Raw genomic sequence first — 23,635 nt, 5'->3', positions numbered from 1 at the left:
AAATATCTAATTGTACTACAATTACTTGCTCATTGCGTGTCATTTGCCATTTAATGTTTCATTTGTCGTGTGTCTCTTGAAGATTAAATTACCATGACAGTGTGAGCTGATTTTATTAGATATTTATTTCAAAATTCTCAATTTAATGGCACAACTCCTTGGCCTCGAAAGTCCTGATTGCCGTCTGCTCAAATATCTCAAAATATCTGTCTTTGTAGATAGTTATTCGGCAATATAAAAGCATAAAACCGTAATGAGGTTTAGTCATCTTGATTGTTGAGTAGTTATAAGAAAATAAACCTTCGGATCAGGGACATTAGAAAACTTGTAGAATATGTAAAGTGAGTAACTAATTAACTATATGTGCGACACTAATTACATTCTTGACCTCAAATTCTTCAATGAAATTCATCAGAAGAAGAGTATCAGCATTATTATAATCACCATAAGACTCAGAAATATATTCAAAATATTATATTAAAAGTAAATATTCTCTGACAAAAAATACATTTAAAATATTTATATTAAAAGTAAATATTCTCTGAAGTGTAAGTTGTAAATCAAAAAAAAAAAAAAAAAAAAAAAAAAAAAAAAAAAGAAGAAGAAGAAGAAGAAGAAGAAAAAAGAAAAAAAGAAAAAAAATAATATAAAAATTAAATGACAATAATTATAATCTCAAGAAAAGAACACAAATACCAACAGCAAGAGTTATTAAACACTTTTCACTAAATGATGTTGCAGAAGCAGTACCAGTGAACATTGTTGTTATTGAACTTGTTGAGTATTCTCTGAATTTTGAATTGTCTGAATGATTGAGAGCCGGAGCTGAATCTGTAGACAAATGTTCAGATGAACATTGTCTTTTATAGCAGGGTTTTTTAGTGGAAATTGCAGACTGATTTGTAACTAATCCATTCATCTCAGAATAGTTAGGCACTGATGAAAGTGTCAATCCTGTCGGAGTTGAGGCACAAGAAGAGCATCTGGTGACAATTGCAGTTGATCTTGATTGAGTTGAATTTGACTGACTCGCCGGTGAAGAAGTAGTAGTATAAACTGTACTCGGGCAATAAGTTGTTGTATACGTAGTTGTGACTGTAATGACTCCTGTCGGACAAGTTGTTATGTAGGAGGTGGTGATCACTGTGGTTATTGTTGCTGTTGGTAGACTTGTTGAATATGTAGTGACTTTCATAGTAGATTCTAAGAATGTTAGATAAGATTTGTCAGTAACCATTTCTGTGAATTCAATACTTATTGAATATGACATACTACTTAGCTTAGTTTCTGTTGAATATGCTGTGTCTGTTGAATGTGTTGTGCTTGTTAATAAAGTAGTTGATGTAGTTTTAATAGCTGATGTACTGATTGAAGAAGTGTCTGTTGATAAAGTAGTTGATGTACTTCTGATAGTTGATGTGTCTGTTGATGCAGTTCTAGTACCTGATGCACTGATTGAAGAAGTACTTGTTGAAGAAGTGTTTGTTGATGAAGCAGTTGATGTACTTCTGATAGTTGATGTGTCTGTTGATGTAGTTTTAGTAGTTGATGCACTGATAGAAGTGCTTGTTGATTGTGATATGCTTGTTGATTGTGATGTGCTTGTTGATTGTGATGTGTCTGTTGATGAAGCAGTTGATGTAGTTCTGGTAGTTAATGCACTGGTTGCAGAACTGCTTGTTGATTGTGATGTGTTTGTTGATGAAGCAGTTGATGTAGATCTGCTAGTTGATGCACTGATAGAAGTGCTTGTTGATTGTGATGTGCCTATTGATGAAACAGTTGATGTAGTTCTAGTAGTTGATGTGTCTGTTGATGTAGTTTTAGTAGTTGATGCACTGGTTGCAGAAGTACTTGTTGAATGCAGTGTGCCTGTTGATGAAGCAGTTGATGTAGATCTGCTAGTTGATGCACTGGTTGCAGAAGTGCTTGTTGAATGTGATGTGCCTGTTGATGAAGCAGTTGATGTAGATCTGCTAGTTGATGCACTGGTTGCAGAAGTACTTGTTGAATGCAGTGTGCCTGTTGATGAAGCAGTTGATGTAGATCTGCTAGTTGATGCACTGGTTGCAGAAGTGCTTGTTGAAGGTGATGTGCCTCTTGATGAAGCAGTTGATGTAGATCTGCTAGTTGATGCACTGGTTGCAGAAGTGCTTGTTGATTGTGATGTGCCTGTTGATGAAGCAGTTGATGTAGATCTGCTAGTTGATGCACTGGTTGCAGAAGTACTTGTTGAATGTGATGTGCCTGTTGATGAAGCAGTTGATGTAGTTCTGGTAGCTGATGCTCTGGTTGGGCCAGTTCTACGCATGGTTGTCGACGAAATGGTGGTGCCCGACCTAGTGGTTGACAGAGTGATAGTTGTAGAGCTGGAAGTCGATAAAGTGCTCGACGCAGTCCAGGGTGTTTCAACTTCAGAAGACAAAATTGCCAAATTGGCATCGAACAATGCCACCTTTACTTGATCCGAATAGGGAAGACTGCCAATTTGGTTCCCCAAGGCGTAAGTCGCGTCCCACAGCATAGCACCGCCAAATCTGTCCGGGAACCTTGCCATGAACTCTTTGAAAAGTGGTCTCACCTCTTTTATGTCGAGGTAATAATTAGGAAGTGCGGCCTTGGGAGCCGCCGGGAGGCCAATCAACAGTTTTGCAGAAGGGTTGACGCTTGCATCAATTAATTTCATCCACTTCTCAAACATATACGTGAACCCAGATTTATCGCCGTCTATCACCCAACTCCTCGCGGAGCATTGATATGCGTTGTAAAATTGGACGGAAATCCAATCAAACTTAGCGTACTTAATAACTAAGTCCAGTGCTCTTTCGGTAATGAGGCATTCGGGGGCGGCAGAAATAAAAAATTTCTTATTTGGGAATCGTGAGAAATGAGAACGCAACCGATTGACCATGAAAATATACGGATGATACACTATCCAATTAGTTTTCAACCCTCTATTGATAGAGCGATAACATTCTTACCGAACGATTCGTTGTGCTCGATATCAAAATCAAATCCGTCAACAACAACATCACCAAAGGGGCGAGGCCCGTTGCCCCATTCTGGCGTTTTGGGACCAAAAGCACCCCAAAGGAAATCGGCAAATTTCTCTCCAGCTCTCTTGTTTGTAACTGTATAGTTCCCCACACCTCCTCCTAATGAAAGCAAGACTTTTATTCCAATTTCCTGGCATACTGGAATGTCTTCTATAAGGTTTTGACAACCGCTTAACAATTGTGTCTCGACACCGTCCTTATTCTTGAACACTTCGGCAGAGCACTGATTCCCAAAATTGGTTCCTGGGTAGCCTCCTTTGCCTCGTTCCGGGAAGACATTGACGAATCCCAAAACAATGACATTCGTAAATCTGTCATTTGCACAGATATGACGTAAGCGCGGTTGGTTGGGTGCTTGACCCTGTGGTAAAAGTCAGCATGAATGAACCGTCATATTCAAGGGATGAAACCCACATAGTAAGCAACAAGGTTTGTCCTAGATTGGAGATTCAGAATAGCAGTAGCAGAATGTAAAAGTGAGGAAACCGCAACTGCGGCAGTCAAGAGGTTTTTGAGAACCATTGTCACACCAATGGACTTATCAATAATATGTTATATAGGGCCTGAAACTAAACAAGGATCGTGAGATATCAGACTATCTGAAAATGAGCGTGACCGTAAACAACGGTTGACGAAAGGACGCAAACAAAACGTTTAAGCGTAGAAAGCGTGAAAAGAAGGGGAAAAAGGACATAACCTTCCGGGTCCTTGGAGGTTTATAACTTGGGATCGGTAGACGTAAATCAAGGACATCTAGCCTTAAAACACTCAAGGGAACCTCCAGTGGCGTTCGTTGACCATGGTCGAAAGAGCATAGCGCTCCTTCAATAATAGGAGAAGTTCCGTCAAGGCAACCGCCGACCCGCTACAGCAGTCTGGCGGGCCATGGGGTGGGCCATCATATTGCGGTGGTTCTGAGAACCCATGCGTGATATTTTGAAAGCCTGGAAACTCCAGAAAAAGAGAATGCTTGGCAAGAGAAGGTTTGCTCACTGGCACACAATATGATTTTCGAAGGCCATTGTGCACGCGACACACTTGTTCATCAGTACCTGACCTGACAATGAAAGCAGGGATTGTTTAGAGGCACAAAAATGAAGAGTGTTCACTGACATCCCAGCATCAAAAGCTCTGAGAATAATAATATTCTGTTTGGTCAGTACTTCCCTACATGTATGATTCTTTAAGGATATGTTGAAAGGGCATTCCTTGATAGACCAAGTTGGCCTGCGGCTTCAAGCCTTAACGCTCATTATCTCTCCAGGTGGGTCATGAGACAGGGGCAATGTAATTCACACTTACTGCGCCACTTACATGATATAAATCTCTATTCGGCAATGGGCACGGACGTGGCAAAGCGGATATAGATAAATTAGCTACCTCTTAAGACTCTTTAATATCAGTCATGATAATCATCTTACAAATGACTTTGGTTGACGCCACTGTACATACTATTAATGCTAAATATCAATATAAAATTATACGTCCTATTTAAATATCATATAAACTTCAGATAGTTAAAGTAATAAAATTAATTAATTAATAATTTTTAAAAATAATACATATATATATATGTTAAAAATTTGCTTTATTAAAGTTATAAAAATAATATTTATTATTTATAATTTAATTAAATTATTTATTAAATTATCTTTATATAATTTTAATTTTAATTTTTATTATTTTATATAAAATATAATTATATTATTTATAATTATTATATAATTAATTAAAATAATTTAATAATTAATAATATTTTAATAAAATATATTAAAAATATTAATATTAAATTTGAAAATAAATAATAAAAAGTAAAAATAAATTAATATAAAGTTAAATATTTAATTTTTTCTTCTATAATATAAAATAATTTATATAAATTAATTTTTTAATAGTTAAATAGTTAAAATAATTATTAAAATAATATTAATTATATTTTATTTTATTAAATTATTATAGATTTTTATTTTATATATAAATTTTTTATATAATTAATTTATCAATATATTTAATTATATATAAATTTAATTAAATAAATTCATTAAATTAACATTTAAATTTAAATAAAAATCTTGTTTTTAACTTCAAAATAATAGATAAAGTTAGAAATGAGAAATATTTACAGTAAAGTTTATAAGTTCTTATATATTATAGCAACGGGCTCAAATATGACTCAAAAACTATGCTCACAAGAGTTAAATTACTTAAATTGATTAAAATATTTAAAATAAATACTTCTTAAGAAAGTATGCTCAAAGATGTCCAAATTAATTTTTCGGAAAAAGATAATTATAAAGGTATACAGGCTTCAAAAAATTAAAACCCTTTGAAAAATAGTGACCGATTTTGATATTTTTGTATGGGAACTATCTGTGAACTTAGCAATCTGTGTTCCTGCAGTTCCTCAATGAACATGCGTCAAACCTGTCCACTGGACCACTATCAGCACGGGGGATGGAGTGGACCCTGGCTCACTGTAAATAATGCCGCGGACAAAACCTGGGTCCCCGTTTCTGAGACCCACATGATTGTATCCAGATCCTCTGATGGCAGGGGGTTTACTCGCTTTGAAGGATTTCGACGATGCTTCTGATAATGTTGGATCATTGCCTCACCCATCCTATTAGTCCTTGTGATTGGTTGTCGATATCTTTTCCGTGAGCTCTGGAGCCTGGACTCCAGCGGTATTTTTGGCCAAGGAACAAGTTAATTAAAAAACAACAGCCTTCAAGCCCAAATTCATGACAATAGAAAATCACCAAGGTTCTGTATGCTGGGCCTTTTGCCCACTAGCTACGTCAAATTCACAATTCTATCAAAACGATATAACTAAGTGTTTTTAGATTATTAATTATTCTTTTACATTTAATTGTGTCCAGAAGGCTTACCACGGTAATTTCACATCCATACACTTTGCTGTACCGCCCTACCCAGACAGCATTCTACCGGCACTCAACCAGCGCCAACAGTCGTGACTCAGGATAAATGCGTTGAAATGAGGTCTCCTCCATTGATGGAAAAGAAGGATGTGAAAGTACGATCCACAGATCCCGTGGGAGCGCGACCATCTGAAGAGGTTATCAATGCTTCTGGACATGGGACAGGAGCTGGAGCGCAACTTCAACTTAATGAGTATGAGTATTTGCGCCATCGGGATCACGAGGGAAACACATGGATTGCAATGGGTGGCAGTATTGCATGTTGTTGCAAGTTTGGCGGAAATATATATTCTGATATTGATTGGCATAAACCAGAACATCGCCATTTTTAACGGTGGGCACCTGATGTAACATATGAATTGTAAACTTTGTACTCCCCTTGCCTTTATCTAGCAAAACCGAAATGCATTTCCAAGTGTAGAATGTTTTTAGTATTGCTGTCGCGATTTGTTACTGGACTTTTTCCACCTCCATTGAGGAATTGGCTTCCTCAATGCCGTCAGGCTGGAGGTATGTCGCACAACCATTTGTAATCTGCTACGCCCAATTGACAACTGAAGAATGGTATGATTCCATTCTTCAGCTGTCAATTGGGCGTAGTATCATTAGCAAACACAACAGCCGGGCGTTTCGGTTGTCCAGTTAGCTGGTTCGCCGGCTATTGGAATTGCCTCGCATGCGTATTTGGCGCTGCCTCCATGTCCTCGACTCTCGCCAACAAGATTGTATCGATGTACATGCTTTTCCATCCGGAGCTGTAGTCACAGGGCTGGCGCTCCTTCTTCAGCTATATCAATTGCACGTGGTTATGCCGCTGCATCGTTTTGCTCGCCAACAAATCCTTGCCTGCCATCAGCAATCTGCGTATGTCCCTTATTATCGGCAGCGTCCTCGTTATGAGTCTGGTGTGAGCCATCATGCCACATGTAAAAAGGCGGGGATATACATCGAATAGCTTCGTTTGCCGGGGCTTGGAATACCAAACAGGTTATTCGAGCAATAGCTTCGTCTTTGATTCGGAGGAAATTCCCAAGTCTGAACTCCGAACCATCCTCATAAAACCCGATATTTTTTAACTAAAATTCTCAACCCAGGCCAAGCCGCAACATTTCCAAAGCCGTCCTAGCCCAAATGTCCGCCAGATTCGTCACTGCGATAACCTACCTGCTCGTCATTCCCTATGCCATTTATGATCCCTCCGTTGTTCCCGAAAACAAATTCTCCTTTCCCCTCGCTAAGTTCTATTGACAAGCCAGAAGCCACACCACGGAGGTGCAATTAGCCTTATCATTGTCGTGTGTCTCCTTCCCCCCCCTCCCCCAACCAATAACTTGCATCGGCTGCTACATCACGGCTGGCCGCACTTTCTGGACCCTGGCCCACGACAATACCACGCCATTCAGCCTCCGGCTATCGCACGTTCAGCCGCACCTATCACAACACCTTCAATGCCACGGTTACCTGAGGTTGCCTCATAACAATCTTAGGCTGTATCTATGTCGGCTCAACGACGGCATTCAGCACGCTGGTCGGCTCGTTCATTTCTCGTCGCTATCATATACTGCCGCGATTCTACCACACCTTCCTAGTGGGCGATCGGGGATCCGACGGGGTTATTTCCTTCATGTGCGGCTGGATGCAATTCGTGAGTGCGCTTGTGTGTTTGTGTATGAGGGCATTCATTGATGGATTCTCCCTCCCGTTTGCACTGCCAGATACTATGAAGGATATGAATGACACTTCATTAATTACTGCAGGGTTGACTGTCTTTGCTGTGATACGATAAGTGTGTAGACGAAAATATTATATTGGGCCTAATGAAGTGTGGTTTGGTGAGGTGATGTTGACTTTGGATGCTCTCTGATTTCCTTTTATTCTTCTCAATGGGTAAATAATCGCTCTCATCATATCATTAAGAGAGGGATGCCTTTTGTCCATTCAGCCAGGTTTATCGTCGTGGCAGGAGAGCGGAAGACTTCATCAGTTGCACGCACATATGCATAGATATAAATTTTTTTTCGTCCTCGGAGACTGTAACGATGTATATATGGATGTATTCAAATGGCTCAGATAGCCGTGTTAAATAAAATCGAAATTTGTGTCCAATTTTGTTGTTTTTTGTTAGCCGTTCTGTCTCTACCATCGGTGGGTTGAATATATATGTTATATGTATATATGTATAGTGTAGACTTTTCATTACCATGGGCAATCCTGTCGGACACTTACGTCACGTGACCCGTTTTCCACCACCAAGCCCGCCATTCTGTCACAATCCTCAGGTACCTGCAGAGAACTACGTACATACCATGCAGCAAGGAGTGGATCGCGAAAAATTCCGCCGTTCTGGCAAATTATATCCTGGTCTCCGCTAGGCTGATATTTAGTTAAAAGGGAACAAACATTACCACCATTTCAGCGTGGACTGAGCAGAAATCGGTTTACTCGCAGTCGGACCCGTGCCTTTTGAGAGAAGAACTGAGATGTTGGAGACTGTCAGTTAGCCTAACAACGTTATCTCCTTATTCCAAGCATCATCAGGGAAGATCATCAGACGCAAGACAGACAGAACGACAGACAGTTATCAGATTCCCCCGCAAATCCAATGATAATTTTTCAATGCGAAATTGAGGTCGGTCTCCATACTTCCTTCAACAATTTTCAATAATCCGCCTTAGAGCACATGTTGATGGAAGAATCAGTTATCTTTGTCCCGTAGTTCTATTCGATACAGATTCTAGCAGCTCTGACATTTGCAATTTTCGGAGCGTCGTAGGCAGAAGGGGACACAGGAAGAGAAAAAAAAAAAAAAAAAAAGCCAAAGTTGGAGGAAAGGTATTTTCAAACAGCGCTGAGGCTCTGAGCATACGTCTTCCAGGGCACTGGTGACAGCACCTTGTTGGTCATATCTAAAAAATACCAGGCCACTCACAGTGTTTAGCAGAGTCCCAGAGGACCAAAAACGGTCAATTGCATCAAGCATTCTGGGAGGCGACATCAATGACTAAACTGGCAACCATCGAAGGATTTCTTCAGATGGGATACCGGTGCATTTTACCCCGGACAGTAGTTTTTCTGTGCCATGTTTTGGGTGCCTGCCGAATTCAGGTGAGTATTTGCGACCGCTCCAAGCTGATATCTATATGATGATATGGATGTGATTGGAGATGGATGCGAGTCGGAAGCCAAGAGGCAGCACCAAAAACTTGATTTCGTCTAACCAGCCGTTGTTAGTTATTGGATGTTTTTGCTGCCCGAACGAGGGAGATCTCCTTGGTGCTGCTGAGTTAAATCCAGAACAACCTCAGCATCTCCGAGCCAATCAATAGTTGCCCTCCCCCAAGTAACTAACTATGTGACACTTAACGCAAAAGTGGTCGCTGATCGATTGACAATTAAAATATGAGATTATCGAGCTGGACATCGTATTGGCCAGTCAAGGAGGTGTTCTTCCAGGCCTCATGGTCAACCTGAAACCCTCAATGCCGAATGTGTTCGGCTGCCCAATTACTTCTGTTCAATTTAGTTTTCCGTGATTTTGAATTACCAAATGCCGCAGATACCTTGCTTCCAACGATGCACTATTTAACTAACTAGTGGTGGTATTTGGACGTAAGAAGGCATTTAGCCGACCTGTCAGTCGCCACAGGCCCAGCATCCTCACCCTCAAATGATACGTACCTAATAATAGAACACACTCACGATGTCCCCTCTTGGTTTATGGTTGGATGGACGGCCATACATCCCTGCCATCTTATCCACTTTAAAATGCTAGAAATGAGCTGCTTTCCCTGCGTTCTGGCATCCACGCTTTTCCTTGACAGCCAATGGGAAATAATGGTGCGAATCCACCCCGAAATTCGTTGTTCGGCATAATCCGTGCGTGATTCCCGTCCCCTTCAATCCTCGCCAATTATGGAAACGCAGCACATTGATCGCCAGTAGCAAGGGGCTTCGTCCGCGTCGTATGTTATTTGTTTAAATATCACCTCCTCCCTCACAGTCGTATTTGCCGTTGTTCGTCTTGTTGATATCTCCATAATTGACTTGAAAACACCGGACTGCTAGTTTTTTCTATTAACATAACCAAGAGCCAAAAGAAACGCGGAAGCACAATATAAGTTCAATAAAGCAAAAACCTGAAAAGGAAGAGAGAAACTATACAGAGCGTGGTTAGATTGCATTGGTGGGGGGAAAAAACCCACAGCGCTTGGGCATCTATAGTACTACCGTCGGGTAGTGAGCATCAACTTTTGGAGAATCATCACTACCGAGATGAAGGATACCCGCGTGACATATACACATACATAATGAGACCAATCGCCCTCCTCCTTCCGTCTCTTATTCTTCTACAATTCACCCTTTGTGCTACCGCTTTGCCATTCGCACAGTCTCTATTGTCTAGAATCGACACTTCGGATGCTGCGCCTGGCCAGGATGTCTTCGCACTCACCTCACCATATGAACTAGAGTCCCTCACAACGGAAGGGAGGCGACTCAGCAGCCTCTCCACACAAGAGAGCCTCGATACCCGCCGGCTTCAACAGCTCAGAGATCTATATTTCAGCCGCATTTCCCTCAAGGAGGTGCGCAAAATAATTCTTTGGCTTCAAGAAATTTGGCTCTCGACTGACGGTCTGATTCAATGCCTGCAGGAGTTGGCTCATATCGGAACTCCCAATACCAATCTATTATCATCGCTATCGACACAATCTTCGACGCTTCCCGAGAAACCACTACCGTCCACCTTTCTTATGCAACTGGAGGACAAAATCGAGCCCGCCCTATTGACATCTGGCCTCAAAATTAGAAATCACGACGCTGAAACGCTGAGCCAAGATTTCCTAACATTTCCAAAAGCAGACATTCAATCACAGCTGGAACCAGCATTCATTTCAAATAACCTACAAAGCACCGTCCCACGCGCAGCATCATCTGTAACTACCACTAACTATAAAACACTGGCACCCTCATTGATATCAGGAACAACAGCTGCTGCTGTCACTGACGTTTCCATTTCATGGACCATAGATGGTATTGACGCCCTCATTCGCTCTACATTCGGCCGTCCCATATGGACCACATTTCTCGTCATCACGACGCTAGCAATTCTTTTCCTTATTTCAGTTCTAATTGTAGAGGTGACGGGTTTCCTCTGGACCTTTGCCAGATCGGGATTATCGTGGCTGCGGTCAAATTGCTCGTGGTGGAGGTGGCAGCGGGCTATTCGTCTCTCTGGGGCGGAGAGACGACTTATTGCAGTCCCTGCAACAGACAGTGATGAAAAGAGAGTGGAAAATAGTTATGCTGAGTTTCGCGAAGTAGAGCTGTGCTAATTATTTGCTCTTGTCCCACTTTACTTTTCTATCTTACGATGCCTATTTTCTTCTTTCTGCATGGGGAGTTTATTGGAGATGCATATAACCAAGTAGGGTGTTGAGTTGTTTCCCTTTCCTGTGTCATTTTGCCATATATCCAAATCTACTGCGGATGAGTGTTTGAAACCCCACTCTCGCGAAATTTGGAACGATGGTACTTGGTCTCAAAGATTAAATATTCTCGGTTTCACTGCAATTTGCCAGCCCGTCTTGAAAATATAACTACATCTTCCATCATGAACCCAAAACTAAATAACTATCCTGCAACACGGAGCTAATTTACTCAGAACTATCGAATCAAGCTTTCATCACAATTGAAACGATTTAACATTTTCTACGTTTTCTTTCATCGGATCCATGGATTTGGTTCGAGATAAGCTAATAAAACACCGTAACTACTAATATGAAGTTATGACGTGCCCTGGCAATCCGCCAAGACATCCATCTAGTAATCAAGTCGCAGGCCTATTTTAAGCCCCACATTCATGTATCATGTTGCACAGTCTCATGAGAGATTAATTAATCTCCCTAATTGTTCTTTACAGAGGCAGTCCTAGCATAAGTAGCGGGGGAGCCTGAAACTAGCTTGTTCACCGCATAAGTCAAACTTATTTTCAGACAACTTTTCACTTAAAACCACATCAACGGGGTTTCTCAAGTCTCCTTCCTGGCAAGGTTGGTAGTGAAGAGGGAGAGTTTTGTTATTTCGCGGAAAACATCAGAAAGTTCAGAGAGGTATATAGTGGGTATTTATTGAACATATGACAGTTATATTGAATGCTTTCTCCAATTGCCTGATCATGTGTGGACTCTATAAATCCGGAGGAGAGGATTCCATTTAATATAAGAATTTCATATCATTTAACCAGTTAGATAGTTATATAAAAAGAGGCAGGCTGATGCAAACAGGCTGGAATGAATAAGCACAATGTTGATAAGCAATGCAAGGCTAGTTACCCCCGTTTTCAAAGGTCAGAAAAATCAACAGAAAAGCCTCCAAAAGGTTAAGTTAACCAAGCTCTGTGGAAAATACATCCTCTCCTCATTTCCTCCAAGCAGTCAACTTAGCCGAAATTAGTTACGTAACTAATGCTCCAACCGGGCCAACAGCCGATCTCGGCAATTCCTCCCGGCACTGAGCAGGAATGCCGAATCCGACTCCCCCCGGGATTGAACGCCTATCAAAAAATCGCAATATTATCGCCGACTTTTTATATCTCCTTGTTTGTCTGTCATACCACAATGAGTCCCGACCCATGATGGACAGGAATTTGTTGGATTTTAATTTAAATTCTTGATTAATTTTCTTCGACGTAGTTATTTGTCTTTGCATTTTCTCAATCTCCCAGTCTTGTGAGAACCTTATCTACTCTTCCACCATGACTAAATACCAGCTTCCCTTTCAGGTATGTCAATTTTCACCCTCAGAAGCTGGGTTCCCCGCACTGTGGATGATCCAGGGGAGAAGAGTTATTGTTGATAATCACCTGTTGGATAGCTTGACGACCCAAGCCTTCTGCACTTTGACTCCTTTGTCAACAATGAGTGGGTTACGGCAGATGACGGATGTCGATTTGAAGTCATAGGTAAAACCCGTATAATCTTCTAAGAAACAGGGAAAGCCATAAAAGTACTAATTCCATGGTTAATTCACAGACCCCGGCACCGCGATTCCGTGGGCCAGCTGCCCCAATAACTCCGCTGCCGAAGTTCCCAGGACGGTTGAAGCCGCCCATGCTGCCTTTGAACAATTTAAGAAAGTGAACCCTCGCACCAGAGCGCAGCTCTTGATGAAATGGGATGCCCTGATCCGCGAGGCCCGCTCCGATCTCGCCAAAATCCTCACCCACGAAACCGGGAAGCCCATCGCGGAGGCTTGCGCTGAAATCGACTATGCCCTAGGCTTCACATGGTGGTTTGCCGGGGAGGCAGAGAGGATTCAGGGCGGAATTTCCATAGCCTCGGCTCCAAACAGGCGCGTGTTCACATTTAAACAACCAATTGGCGTCGCAGCGGCGTTGGTGCCATGGAACTTCCCCATTGCTATGGTGTTGCGAAAAGCTGGCGCTGCATTTGCCGCCGGATGCACGATGATCGTCAAGCCCAGCCCCGAAACACCTATTACCGCTCTCGCCCTTGCCCATCTCGCTCAAAAGGCTGGATTTCCTCCCGGCGTCTTCAATGTTCTTACAACCGATCTGAATAACACCCCGCCGCTCAGCGAAGCCCTCTGCAAACACCCACTCGTCAAGAAAGTGACCTTCACTGGCTCCACACGTGTCGGCAAATTGATTGCCGCTCACTGCGCTTCAGGCCTCAAAAAACTGACCCTTGAACTTGGCGGCAATTGCCCTTTTATCGTTTTCGATGATGCAAACCTTGAGCAAGCGATCAGCCAACTTATGACTCTCAAATGGCGACATGCCGGCCAAGCCTGCATCACGGCCAATCGCATCTACGTGCAAAGCGGCGTGTACGAGAAATTCACCGAGATGCTCAAAGATCGCACCAGCTCACTTGTTGTCGGTCACGGTGCCAAGCAAGCCACCACCATGGGCCCTGTTACCACACAGCGCAGTCTTGATAAGGCCATCGCCCAGGTGGAGGATGCGGTGAAGTTAGGTGGGAACGTCATTTTAGGCGGCTCACGGAAGACGAGCTGTGGGGGTGGATATTTCTTTGAGCCGACTATTATCGCTGATATGAAGTCAGAAATGTTGATATCGCGCGAAGAAACGTTTGCGCCAATTGCAGCACTGTATAAGTTTGAGACGGAGGAGGAGGTGGTGAAGTGGGCGAATGACACGAGTATGGGTTTGGCTAGTTATGCATTCACGAAGAATGTGGATCGAATGTGGAGGATGTTGGAGAATTTGGAGGCGGGGATGATTGGGATGAATACTGGTATGCTCACGGTCCTTGTTGTCTCTTTCTTTCTCTGCCGTTCCCTTGCTGACTTACTTGGAAATATAGGCAATTCATCCGCCGCCGAGTCACCGTTCGGTGGTATTAAGGAGTCCGGATATGGAAAAGAGAGTGGTAAAGACGTCGCTGTTGCTGAGTATCTGATTACCAAGACTGGGACCCTTACTTTAGAAGGGCAATATTAAGTTGGGCAAAGCAGGGCGATTGAATCGACTTAATCGCTTTGCGGAGAGTTTTGTTGATGATTGTTAGGTGAAGATATCTCCATAATGATATCTCGATAATGATCAAATACACTCTCTAATTCACGACAATATGGTAATGAACCAAGCCTCATTTGGTGATTGAGTAAGTATTCAAATTCCTATCTATACGGAACGTCTTCTCTGGCCATCCTCATCTGCATCTTTTTTTCGGAGAAAGGAAAGTGATAGGGAAACACTATCCGTCAAATCCCTGAACAGGAGACAAATCGATTTTTTAAAGCAATCATTTTCACAAGAAATCCATGCAATTTCATTCGATCATTTGCGGAGTACAGAGCAGATAACTATAGCCTATTATTATTATATTGCTGGCAACTTCCCGACTTGGGTTCCCCTGAAAATTAAGGTTAAGCTCTACCCTGTTCTTACCATGGCTTGTATTAAGGTTGACCAATAACAAGCCGCTTCCGGAAACCTTAAATTAGTTTGTTTACCCACGAAACCGCGGTGCAAAATTCTAAATCAGTCCAGGTATGGCATCAATGGCTTTCACATTTTAGATAGTATTCTCCGAGGATTTTAAGTTATTTAAACACATCTAGTAACTCTTAAGTCAAAGCAGTCCAGTATTGCTACCTCTGTAACATATCCTTGATCAAACTGCTATCATATTCTTTGATAACAAAGTTGAGCAATAGGGAAACAACAGAGGAGTAAGGTTAAGGTATACATGTCCTTGCTGGTTCTCCTCTTATTTCGGACGGGCAACGTTATCCGGAATAATTCTCAGCTTGTGTGGCGTAATGATGCCTGATGAAATTGACCAAATGAATTCGGAAAACTAGCCTGATGAACCGGATTTTCTGTTTTAAACGACATATGTTTCCAATTAATTCACCCATAGCCTCCAGAGCTCCAGACAAAAGAAAATTGACATGGGAACCTTATTTGCAATTATTTTTTCTGATTATGCTGTCTTACTTGTGATTTCTCTGTAGAGCAGCCCATAAGAGATTCTGCGGTTAAGACATGCTATCAAACGGCCCAGAGGCAGACTTTTGCAACACTAGTATTAGGTTTGCTATGCTATGACGAATGGGTAAATATGACCCGGGGGGGGGGGGATTATGGTACATATCAGGAAGCAGAATTACCCCCCATCGGCGCCTTTATGGATATTAAAAATCTATAAGTAGAACTGTAGCAACAGTCTAACTAGCCAGTTAGGACGAAGCACTACATAAAAGCTTAATACATACATCTCCAGGACCAACCATTCGACAGGTCTAGTTTTACATAACAACTTTGAATGTAACTAGTTAACTAACTAATAACTAGTTAGGTTGCCAGGACATGCCCAGTAGTGGATTAGCATGGTTTTACAGTCAGGCTGTTTTTACACGTTTATTTAAATAAAGGAACGATATTTCCTGCCATATGATCCGAGAACTTATGTCCCCGATCGCGCAGCTTTCAAGTATGTTCACACCAGGCTTTGCAACCACAGCGGCCATAAGACGTGGTCTCTTATTCAGCTCTGAGGCTGAGAGATATTTGATACGTGAACGTGATATCCCATCTCAACCGTGGCCCTTTGCTCAGTAACGGCGGCTGAGACAAAATGCGACTCCGATGTTTGGACATTGGACATTTTTCAGGGAAGTTACACTCCTGGGTGATACGGAGCTAGGTGATCCCTGTCGCTGCTGATGCCGACCGGAAACGGTAATTGCGAAGTTATGTCGCCGTTGCAGTGAGAAAGTCGGCGGACAGTCAGTCTATATTTACAGCTAGAATTCGTTTATATATATATATATATATATATATATATATCAATTCCCCTCCTTCATCTTCATCATCATTCTCCTAGAAGCCCCTAAACCGCACGACAAGATCGTCTCTATCATTACCACCTAGACCCTGTCCCCTAGAAGACAAACTCCCTCAGTTAACTCTGTTCCATCCTCCAGGGCTATGGCGGACATAACAGCTTTGCAGCGCTTCATTTACACCCATCCTATCATCGACAATCATGCCCACAATATTCTCAAAGCGGACTCCGCCGTCGACTATGACAGATATCCTTTTGAGTATATAACTTCAGAAGCTCAGGGCGAATCCCTTGTAAAACATTCTTCCAAGTCTCTCGCTCATATCAGAGCCATCAACCAGCTATCGGAGCTATTCGGATGTGCTCCTGAATTGAGTGCCATCAAATCTGCCCGGGACAAGGAAATTGAGGGCGATTATGCTGGTCTGGTTAAGAAGTGTCTCATGGGAACCCATATGCTATTGATAGATGATGGCTTAACTGCAGACGACGTAGAGCCGTACTCGTGGCACGACGGATTCACGAATGCACCATCGATGAGAATTGTTCGCATTGAGACCCTTGCTGTCACTCTCTTCCGTGACCTCCTATGGGTGGAGCATAAACCACTGGAATCTTGGCTCACAGCAGGGCAAGAGGCTATTCAAGATTTGTGGAACGACTTCCGATATAGCTTTAGCACAGCAATCGAGAATGCACTGGATGATCCTGCAGTTGTGGGTTTTAAATCTGTTATCTGCTACAGAACCGGACTCAAGATCCAAATCCACTCTGCAGCAGAGCTGTTTACCAGCTTCCAAACGTACTTCCGAACCTTTATGGAAAGCGCGGAAGCCAGGATCGAGGATAAGCCATTTAACGATTATCTTGTCATATCTGTTCTTGAAAAGCTCTCCCAGCGGCGAACTGAGTTTGGCACCTCAAAACCAATTCAATTCCACACTGGACTAGGAGACTCCGATATAATTTTGCTCCGTTCAAATCCGGCACACCTACAAAAGCTGATGGAAGACTATCCCAATGTTGATTTTGTTCTGTTGCATTCATCATATCCGTACACTCGAGAAGCGGGATACCTGGCTAGCGTGTATGCGAACGTGTATCTAGATATCGGCGAGGTCTTCCCCATGATCAGTCGGGATGCTCAAATCTCGATCCTTCGGCAGAGCCTTGAGTTGGTCCCGACCACCAAACTCCTTTGGAGCACAGATGGTCATTACCATCCCGAAAATTTCTGGCTTGCGAACAAGCAATTCCGGCAGGCTCTAGACATTGTAAGAAAAATACCTTCTATTGATTTATCAATCAACTAATAAAGTGCCACTAGGTTTTTACGGAATATGTCAACAAAGGGGATTACACCTATGCCCAAGCTATCGAGGCTGCTCGGGATATAATGTTTTCCAATTCAAATTGTCTTTACAACCTGAACCAGTCCCCTAAGATTTCCGACGTCAATTTTGTCGAAACTCCCATATCAACCACAATGTTACTTCAATCAGCGGGGGTGAGTACGCCAGAAGAAACACTTAAAAAGTTTCTACATAAGAATTCGTCTGTGGACTTTATATGGATGCAATGGATTGATTATACTGCCACCCTCCATGTCCGCATATTCCCCGTTCGGGAGTTTAATAAGATTGTCACTTTAAAACGAACAGTAGGCATTACTCTAGCAGTGTTGAACATGCTACAAACTGATCAATTGGTCCCCCCTGACGCGAGGCCTGTTGGCCAATTCATCTTAACTCCAGACCTCACTACCTTATGCCGAAATATCGGACTCTCCTCAAACAGTGCAACGGTTATGACATTCTGGAGGAATGAAGCAGGTGGAGAATTGGAAGGATGTCCGCGAACCATTCTCCAAAGCATTGCGAACAAATGTCAAATAGAATATGGCATTGAGACGCTTATAGGTTTTGAAATCGAAGTGGTTTTCCTGAAACCTACAACCAAGGAAGACGGCTCAACCACCTACTCCCCTTGGCTTACCAATCACTCATGGTCCGGCATGACTTCAGAAACAGTTCAGGCCCTGCCATTGCTTGAAAAAATTGCCGATAAACTGAAAGATATAGATATCCGGCTTGAGCAGTTCCATGCCGAGTCATGTCCAAGCCAATTTGAGTTTATTCTACCACCATCAACCCCCCTTGCTGCAACTGACACACTCATCAAAGCTCGCCAAACAATCACCAACATAGCTGCACAACATGGGTTACGAGCCACGTTATATCCTCGCCCTTACCCCTTTGCAGCAGGCACTGCAGCTCATACGCATATCTCGATTACCCCGTCGATTAAAGAAGATTCCTTTCTAGCAGGAATGCTTCTGCATCTCCCATCGGTTCTAGCCTTTACTTTTCCCCAAGAGGCAAGCTACGCGAGAGTAGCAGAGGGGGTCTGGGCTGGTGGTGTATGGCTAGCCTGGGGCTATCAGAATCGGGAAACACCCATTCGAAAAATTTCTCCGGGTCATTGGGAGGTCAAATCCGTGGATGGATTGGCGAATCCTTACCTGGGGGTTGCAGCAATTATTTGTGCAGGATATCTAGGTTTGAAAGCCAGGTCCCCACTGGAAATCAAGGGCTGTGATGGTAATATTTCCCTCCCTTCCCTTATACAGTCATAACCGGCATCCCATTTCCCTTTGAACTTGTAGCCCATTCTCTAATTACCCGCCCTCTTCATTATTTTGCGTTCATCTATTAACCCCGTAACTCTTGATTATTTTAGTTGACACCGCAATCCTGTCGCCATCCGAACGCGAGGCATTATCAATTACAACCCGTCTACCATCATCGCTAGATGAGACTCTTGAGGCCCTCGAAGGAAATATCGATCTTCAAAATCTCATGGGTAGAGACTTTGTGAGGAGGTACATTGGGGTCCGGCGAGGGGAACAGCAAATGTTGAACAAGATGAGCGAGGATGAGAGGAGAAATTGGTTAATCGAGAGGTATTGATTAAGTCACAAAATGATGAAATAACCTTGGCTGTTTTCTTTTCCTCTTTTGTCTTGTGTTTCTAACTAGGTCATGATGCTTTTATTTGATATTATTATCCTTGAAGCCCTCTCCTATGAGAAGATTGTATCCCAGAGTTCTTTCAATGCTTGTTTGTTATAATCTTGCGTTTGAGAAAATTGAACTTCTGATAAAATCGTATTTAAATTGCATTCAATATATCTCATTCTTAAAAGAGATGTTAAAATAATATGAATTATAATTAGTAGAAGTATATTTCATAGTCGAGACTGAAGATGTAATTTTCAAATATTGAAGTAAATATATATATAAGTTAAAATAAAGAAGAAAATATTACATTATATATATATATATACATATATATTTTTAATTATTTATAGAAAAAATTTAATAATATTATTATTTTATTTTATATGATTATAATTCAATACAATAAAATATTAGCAAAAAATTACTAATTAAAATTATAAAATAATTGAATAATTAGCAATTGAGACGGCGTAGAACGGGCTCCGTCCAGACTACTCGACAGCGTAAGGCCACTGGGCTGAAAAGGGTAATAATTGCAACTGCCTAGCAACGGCATAGCAACCACCCCGCAATTACCCCGTAAACACAAGAACTGCCTAGCAACGACCTAGCAACCGCGCTAAGGAAAGGGGTATATAAAAACAAAGCCTTCCCCGGACCTGTCTTTCAGGAATCATCTTAGTATTTCGTCGAAGTAGCTTACCTAGTTGGCAATCAATAATCACCTGTTTACCTGCGCCTAGATTGAAGCCGACACACTGCAGCAAGTATAATAGTCTGTCATACTACTAGAAGCTGTCAACAGACCTCAGAAAGAGATCTATATATTTAATATGAGAAATTTTAGTTAGTGATTACTTGATTTTATGATTTATTAATTATAATGTAAAGTGGTACATTGAGCAGTAAGATGCATTTCGTGATGAATTATGTTAGTTAATAACTTTTAACTTTGTTAAACAAAGTTATATTTAATTTTTATTAGTACTGTGTATGATCAGCTGATATTCTTTAATTAGCTAAATAAAAACTTTAATTGATGAGATTAACTAACTAGTGAGTTATAAAAAATAGTTATCTAATTATATAATATTTAATCTTGCTGCTCTGCTGTTTACCTCTTCTTACTAACATCAATTACTCAATTTAACTATCAGCTGCTTATCATAAAGACCTGACGAAACTTTCTCTTAAGTATAATCATAGCAGGCAAAGCTCAGGCTATTATAGTATTAACGGTCTCAATTGCAGTTGCTCATTATCTATCCTTCAACTGTATGAGAGATGGCTTGCCTTCTCTCTCAGCACTGAAATTATAGGTAGGTAATTATACAATGATGACGTAATAAACCACCTGAATTAATATTACAAGAGAAAATAATGCAGACTCTCAAGTTGATAAGAGACACAAAACTTTCTCACGTAGATGCAAAATGAAACAATGCTGTAAGAAAGGAAATAAATGCACCAAAAGGAGGATATCCATCTACAAGAGTAAATAGTATGGCTTAAGACAGAGATTGTGGAGATTTGATCAGGAAATGAGGAAATTTCCGGAGACAAAACACCATAACGGAGGACTTCCCATAAAACCATCAGGCTGAAATTCATACTGATGCTATAGTATCAAGCATTAAAACTTCTCTATCAATCGTTTGCGGACCGTCCACATGCGAGCTCTTTTTCCGAATATATACATCGGAATCGAGGTGAGCATGCAGGCGATATGAATACCACCCAACGCGACGAAAACATCGCGCGCTCCATCAGCTTTCAGCCATTGAACGAAGAACAACGAAAACACGAAACCGTGCAATACGTCTATGAGTTGAAAAGAGTTGAAAACCTGTTAGCAAGTGTTTTGATTTTGTGAAGGAATTTGTTTGATCCGTAGAATCTGTCGACTTACTTTTGCAAAAATTCAGCGTAACCAGAGCCTCGCCAGCGTATTGACGGTAGCTGTCGACACAAAAGGTGATGGCAGTGGTACTTCCGACAGAGCATCCAAAGGAAAGTATACCGAAGAAGACGGTGGGGATGATCCACCGGTCTTTTTCTTGAGCACTCCATCCAAAGCCCATGAGGCCCATAGCTGTCGTAATTGTAATTGGCACAGCCATTACAAGGCGAAACTCAGGCTCATACACCCCACCGTTTCGGCGTGTCATGAACCGGACGATAATATCCGAAACTTTGCCCGCAACTGCTGTCCCAAAGATGCCACCGACAAAGGGGGAAATGTATACGAGGCCTGTTGCGAGCGCAGAGAAATTATAACTATCTTTATCACGATAAATTTCTGCCACAGCTTCCGACAGGACGATCAGCCATCCAACGGAGAGCGCATAGACCATAGATGACCACAAGACAGCAGGGTAGGCGAAAAGGAGGAATGGACGGATCATGACACGCAGCCACTTATCTTGGGAGAGGAGTCCATTCCAGACACGAAGAGACTGGATATATCCCTGAGGAGGACTAGCCTGGAGATTGCTCGTGTAGGGGTGGATTGAAGGAACCGATGAAGAGGAGGGTGCAGCGGATCGGTCCCGAGAAGCTGATACGAAACTAGATGCTTCAATATCCGCACTTTCGCCTCGTAGACTTGAATCATTGGGTGCGCTAGTGTGATCGTCGACCAGTAAAGACTGTTGCAGCTGAGGTCCCTCTCCGACGTGATCCTTTTCCTCTGGAACTGGTCTGTTCGTATTGGCAGTTGAAGATTTATGTATGTGAGCATGGGCTGTCCTATCGTCATGACGATCCTCTCCCCCCTTGGCCTCACTTTTGCCTTGCATATCCTCCACAAAATCGACGCGGGCTTGCGTACGTTTCGACAATCTTTCCGGCGTCAGTGCATTTTGATCCTTTTCCGCGGAAGGGGTTAAAGGATTTGAAGGTCGTCCTCGACGCGCGGAAGTCACTAGGTCAGATAGACTCCGGCGATAGGCAGGACGCTTGTGGCGGGGACGCGGAGTCCGATCCCAAAAACTCTCTGGAACAAATAAAAACACCAAAACAAGGCCAAACCCAACCGTTATTGCCACAATCCTGTAAAATGAGCCAGATATTCTGTATAAACTTAAGGAGGAAGGGGCTCACCAAAATACCCAGCGCCAACCCAATCTCTGTGTTATCGCAGCGCTTACCAAGGGAACCAAATTTTTCCCACCCAATAATAGGAGAGTGTAAATCCCAACACGATATGCACGCTCATGCAAAAAGAAAATTTCCGCAATTGTAGCAGATGGAAGGCACTCAACGGGGCTGACAGCGATGCCCTGAAAAATTCGTGCTAGAAGCAAGCTCGTATAATTGGGAGAAACGGCACACCAAATTGCTGAAACAATAAACATAGCAGAGCCCGAAATATAAATGGGACGTTTGCCGTAAAGAATTGCCGTTGGGGACATAATCACTGAGCCCAGGCCAAGGCCCAACATATATAAGCCAGTGGTCAATGCCACTTCGTGTGAGGTAATCCCAAAAGATTCCGACACATCGTTATATGCAGCGGCCAAAATGGGCGTCATGCCTCCTCCAATCATGGAATAAAAGCCCAAGGATGTCAGGGACAGATCACGACGCCAAGCGGGCCAGTTAAGCGGATCATTAAGTGAATCGTCCGGCTGAGGGTCCAGCACAATCGCGCCATCGGCTGTCCGCTTTTTCTGGGGGACCGGAGTACGAGAGGAGGATCGAGAGGGAGGATACGGGGAAGGGAAAGATGACGCAGACGTTCTTGCAGGCTGCTGTCGAAGTCCAAGGGGTTCGTTTCTGTTGGAAGCGAGTAAAAGCACCGTACCTATTTACAAGCAAAATTAGAAAGAAAAAAAAAAAAAAAAAAAAAAAAAAAAAAAAAAAAAAAAAAAAAAAAAAAAAAAAAAAAAAGAAATTTTTCTTCTTGGTTGGAAACGCTGCGTACGACGGACGCATTTTTGAAGTACTTACCAGGCACCTCCTCAGTCTCCTTATCATTGAGAATACCCAGAGACCACTTCTCCCGTTGTGGATAGGGATCATTCAACGCATCAGATCCATCCTCACTGCCAGTCTTTATTCCCAGTAGCTTCTTCCATCTAACTTTATATTGGACTGGATGGTCCGAGTCATTGGCTCCAGATTCATCAATATCGCCAGAAGTTAGTGTTAAGGAGGGGCGAGGCGGTGTTGGATCAGAAGACATGAGGAATGCGTCGAGTCTAGGCTTTCATATAGCGAGTGTCCTAACGTCGTACGGTTCTCACTTAACGACGGGGCATCGATGAATGCGTTGTGAGGAG

At 42.3% G+C, this 23,635-nt stretch overlaps 7 protein-coding genes across 7 annotated transcripts; 5 read left to right on the top strand and 2 right to left on the bottom strand.

Moving 5' to 3' along the window:
* Positions 1 to 1,100: 1,100 nt before the first annotated feature.
* PAAG_11763 (hypothetical protein) lies at positions 1,101 to 2,465 on the top strand (the record flags this gene model as incomplete). Its single annotated transcript, XM_015847351.1, has 2 exons — positions 1,101 to 1,126; positions 1,280 to 2,465. The coding sequence occupies 2 exons, from the start codon at positions 1,101 to 1,103 to the stop codon at positions 2,463 to 2,465; spliced, it is 1,212 nt and encodes a 403-aa protein (XP_015703042.1).
* A 481-nt stretch (positions 2,466 to 2,946) lies between these two features.
* On the bottom strand, positions 2,947 to 3,578 carry PAAG_03849 (hypothetical protein; the record flags this gene model as incomplete). Its single annotated transcript, XM_002794210.2, has 2 exons — positions 2,947 to 3,417; positions 3,471 to 3,578. 2 exons carry the CDS (start codon positions 3,576 to 3,578, stop codon positions 2,947 to 2,949), a joined length of 579 nt encoding a protein of 192 aa, XP_002794256.2.
* Positions 3,579 to 6,069: 2,491 nt separating this feature from the next.
* On the top strand, positions 6,070 to 6,327 carry PAAG_03848 (hypothetical protein; the record flags this gene model as incomplete). The annotated part of the gene is made up of 1 exon (XM_015845084.1): positions 6,070 to 6,327. One exon carries the CDS (start codon positions 6,070 to 6,072, stop codon positions 6,325 to 6,327), a length of 258 nt encoding a protein of 85 aa, XP_015702173.1.
* A 3,975-nt stretch (positions 6,328 to 10,302) lies between these two features.
* Positions 10,303 to 11,328, top strand: PAAG_03846 (hypothetical protein; the record flags this gene model as incomplete). The annotated part of the gene is made up of 1 exon (XM_015845083.1): positions 10,303 to 11,328. The coding sequence occupies one exon, from the start codon at positions 10,303 to 10,305 to the stop codon at positions 11,326 to 11,328; it is 1,026 nt and encodes a 341-aa protein (XP_015702172.1).
* Positions 11,329 to 12,749: 1,421 nt separating this feature from the next.
* Positions 12,750 to 14,480, top strand: PAAG_03845 (succinate-semialdehyde dehydrogenase; the record flags this gene model as incomplete). Its single annotated transcript, XM_002794206.2, has 4 exons — positions 12,750 to 12,776; positions 12,869 to 12,956; positions 13,027 to 14,274; positions 14,344 to 14,480. 4 exons carry the CDS (start codon positions 12,750 to 12,752, stop codon positions 14,478 to 14,480), a joined length of 1,500 nt encoding a protein of 499 aa, XP_002794252.1.
* Positions 14,481 to 16,475: 1,995 nt separating this feature from the next.
* PAAG_03843 (developmental protein fluG) lies at positions 16,476 to 19,301 on the top strand (the record flags this gene model as incomplete). Its single annotated transcript, XM_002794204.1, has 3 exons — positions 16,476 to 17,606; positions 17,660 to 18,932; positions 19,072 to 19,301. 3 exons carry the CDS (start codon positions 16,476 to 16,478, stop codon positions 19,299 to 19,301), a joined length of 2,634 nt encoding a protein of 877 aa, XP_002794250.1.
* Positions 19,302 to 20,985: 1,684 nt separating this feature from the next.
* PAAG_03842 (hypothetical protein) lies at positions 20,986 to 23,538 on the bottom strand (the record flags this gene model as incomplete). Its single annotated transcript, XM_015845082.1, has 4 exons — positions 20,986 to 21,173; positions 21,262 to 22,403; positions 22,455 to 23,157; positions 23,304 to 23,538. 4 exons carry the CDS (start codon positions 23,536 to 23,538, stop codon positions 20,986 to 20,988), a joined length of 2,268 nt encoding a protein of 755 aa, XP_015702171.1.
* Between the last annotated feature and the right edge of the window lie 97 nt (positions 23,539 to 23,635).

The sequence above is a fragment of the Paracoccidioides lutzii genome (genome assembly GCF_000150705.2).
Source record: "Paracoccidioides lutzii Pb01 unplaced genomic scaffold supercont2.9, whole genome shotgun sequence".
NCBI lineage: Eukaryota > Fungi > Ascomycota > Eurotiomycetes > Onygenales > Ajellomycetaceae > Paracoccidioides > Paracoccidioides lutzii.
Note: the sequence above shows the minus strand (reverse complement) of the source record. Positions and strands in the feature narration are given on the sequence as shown.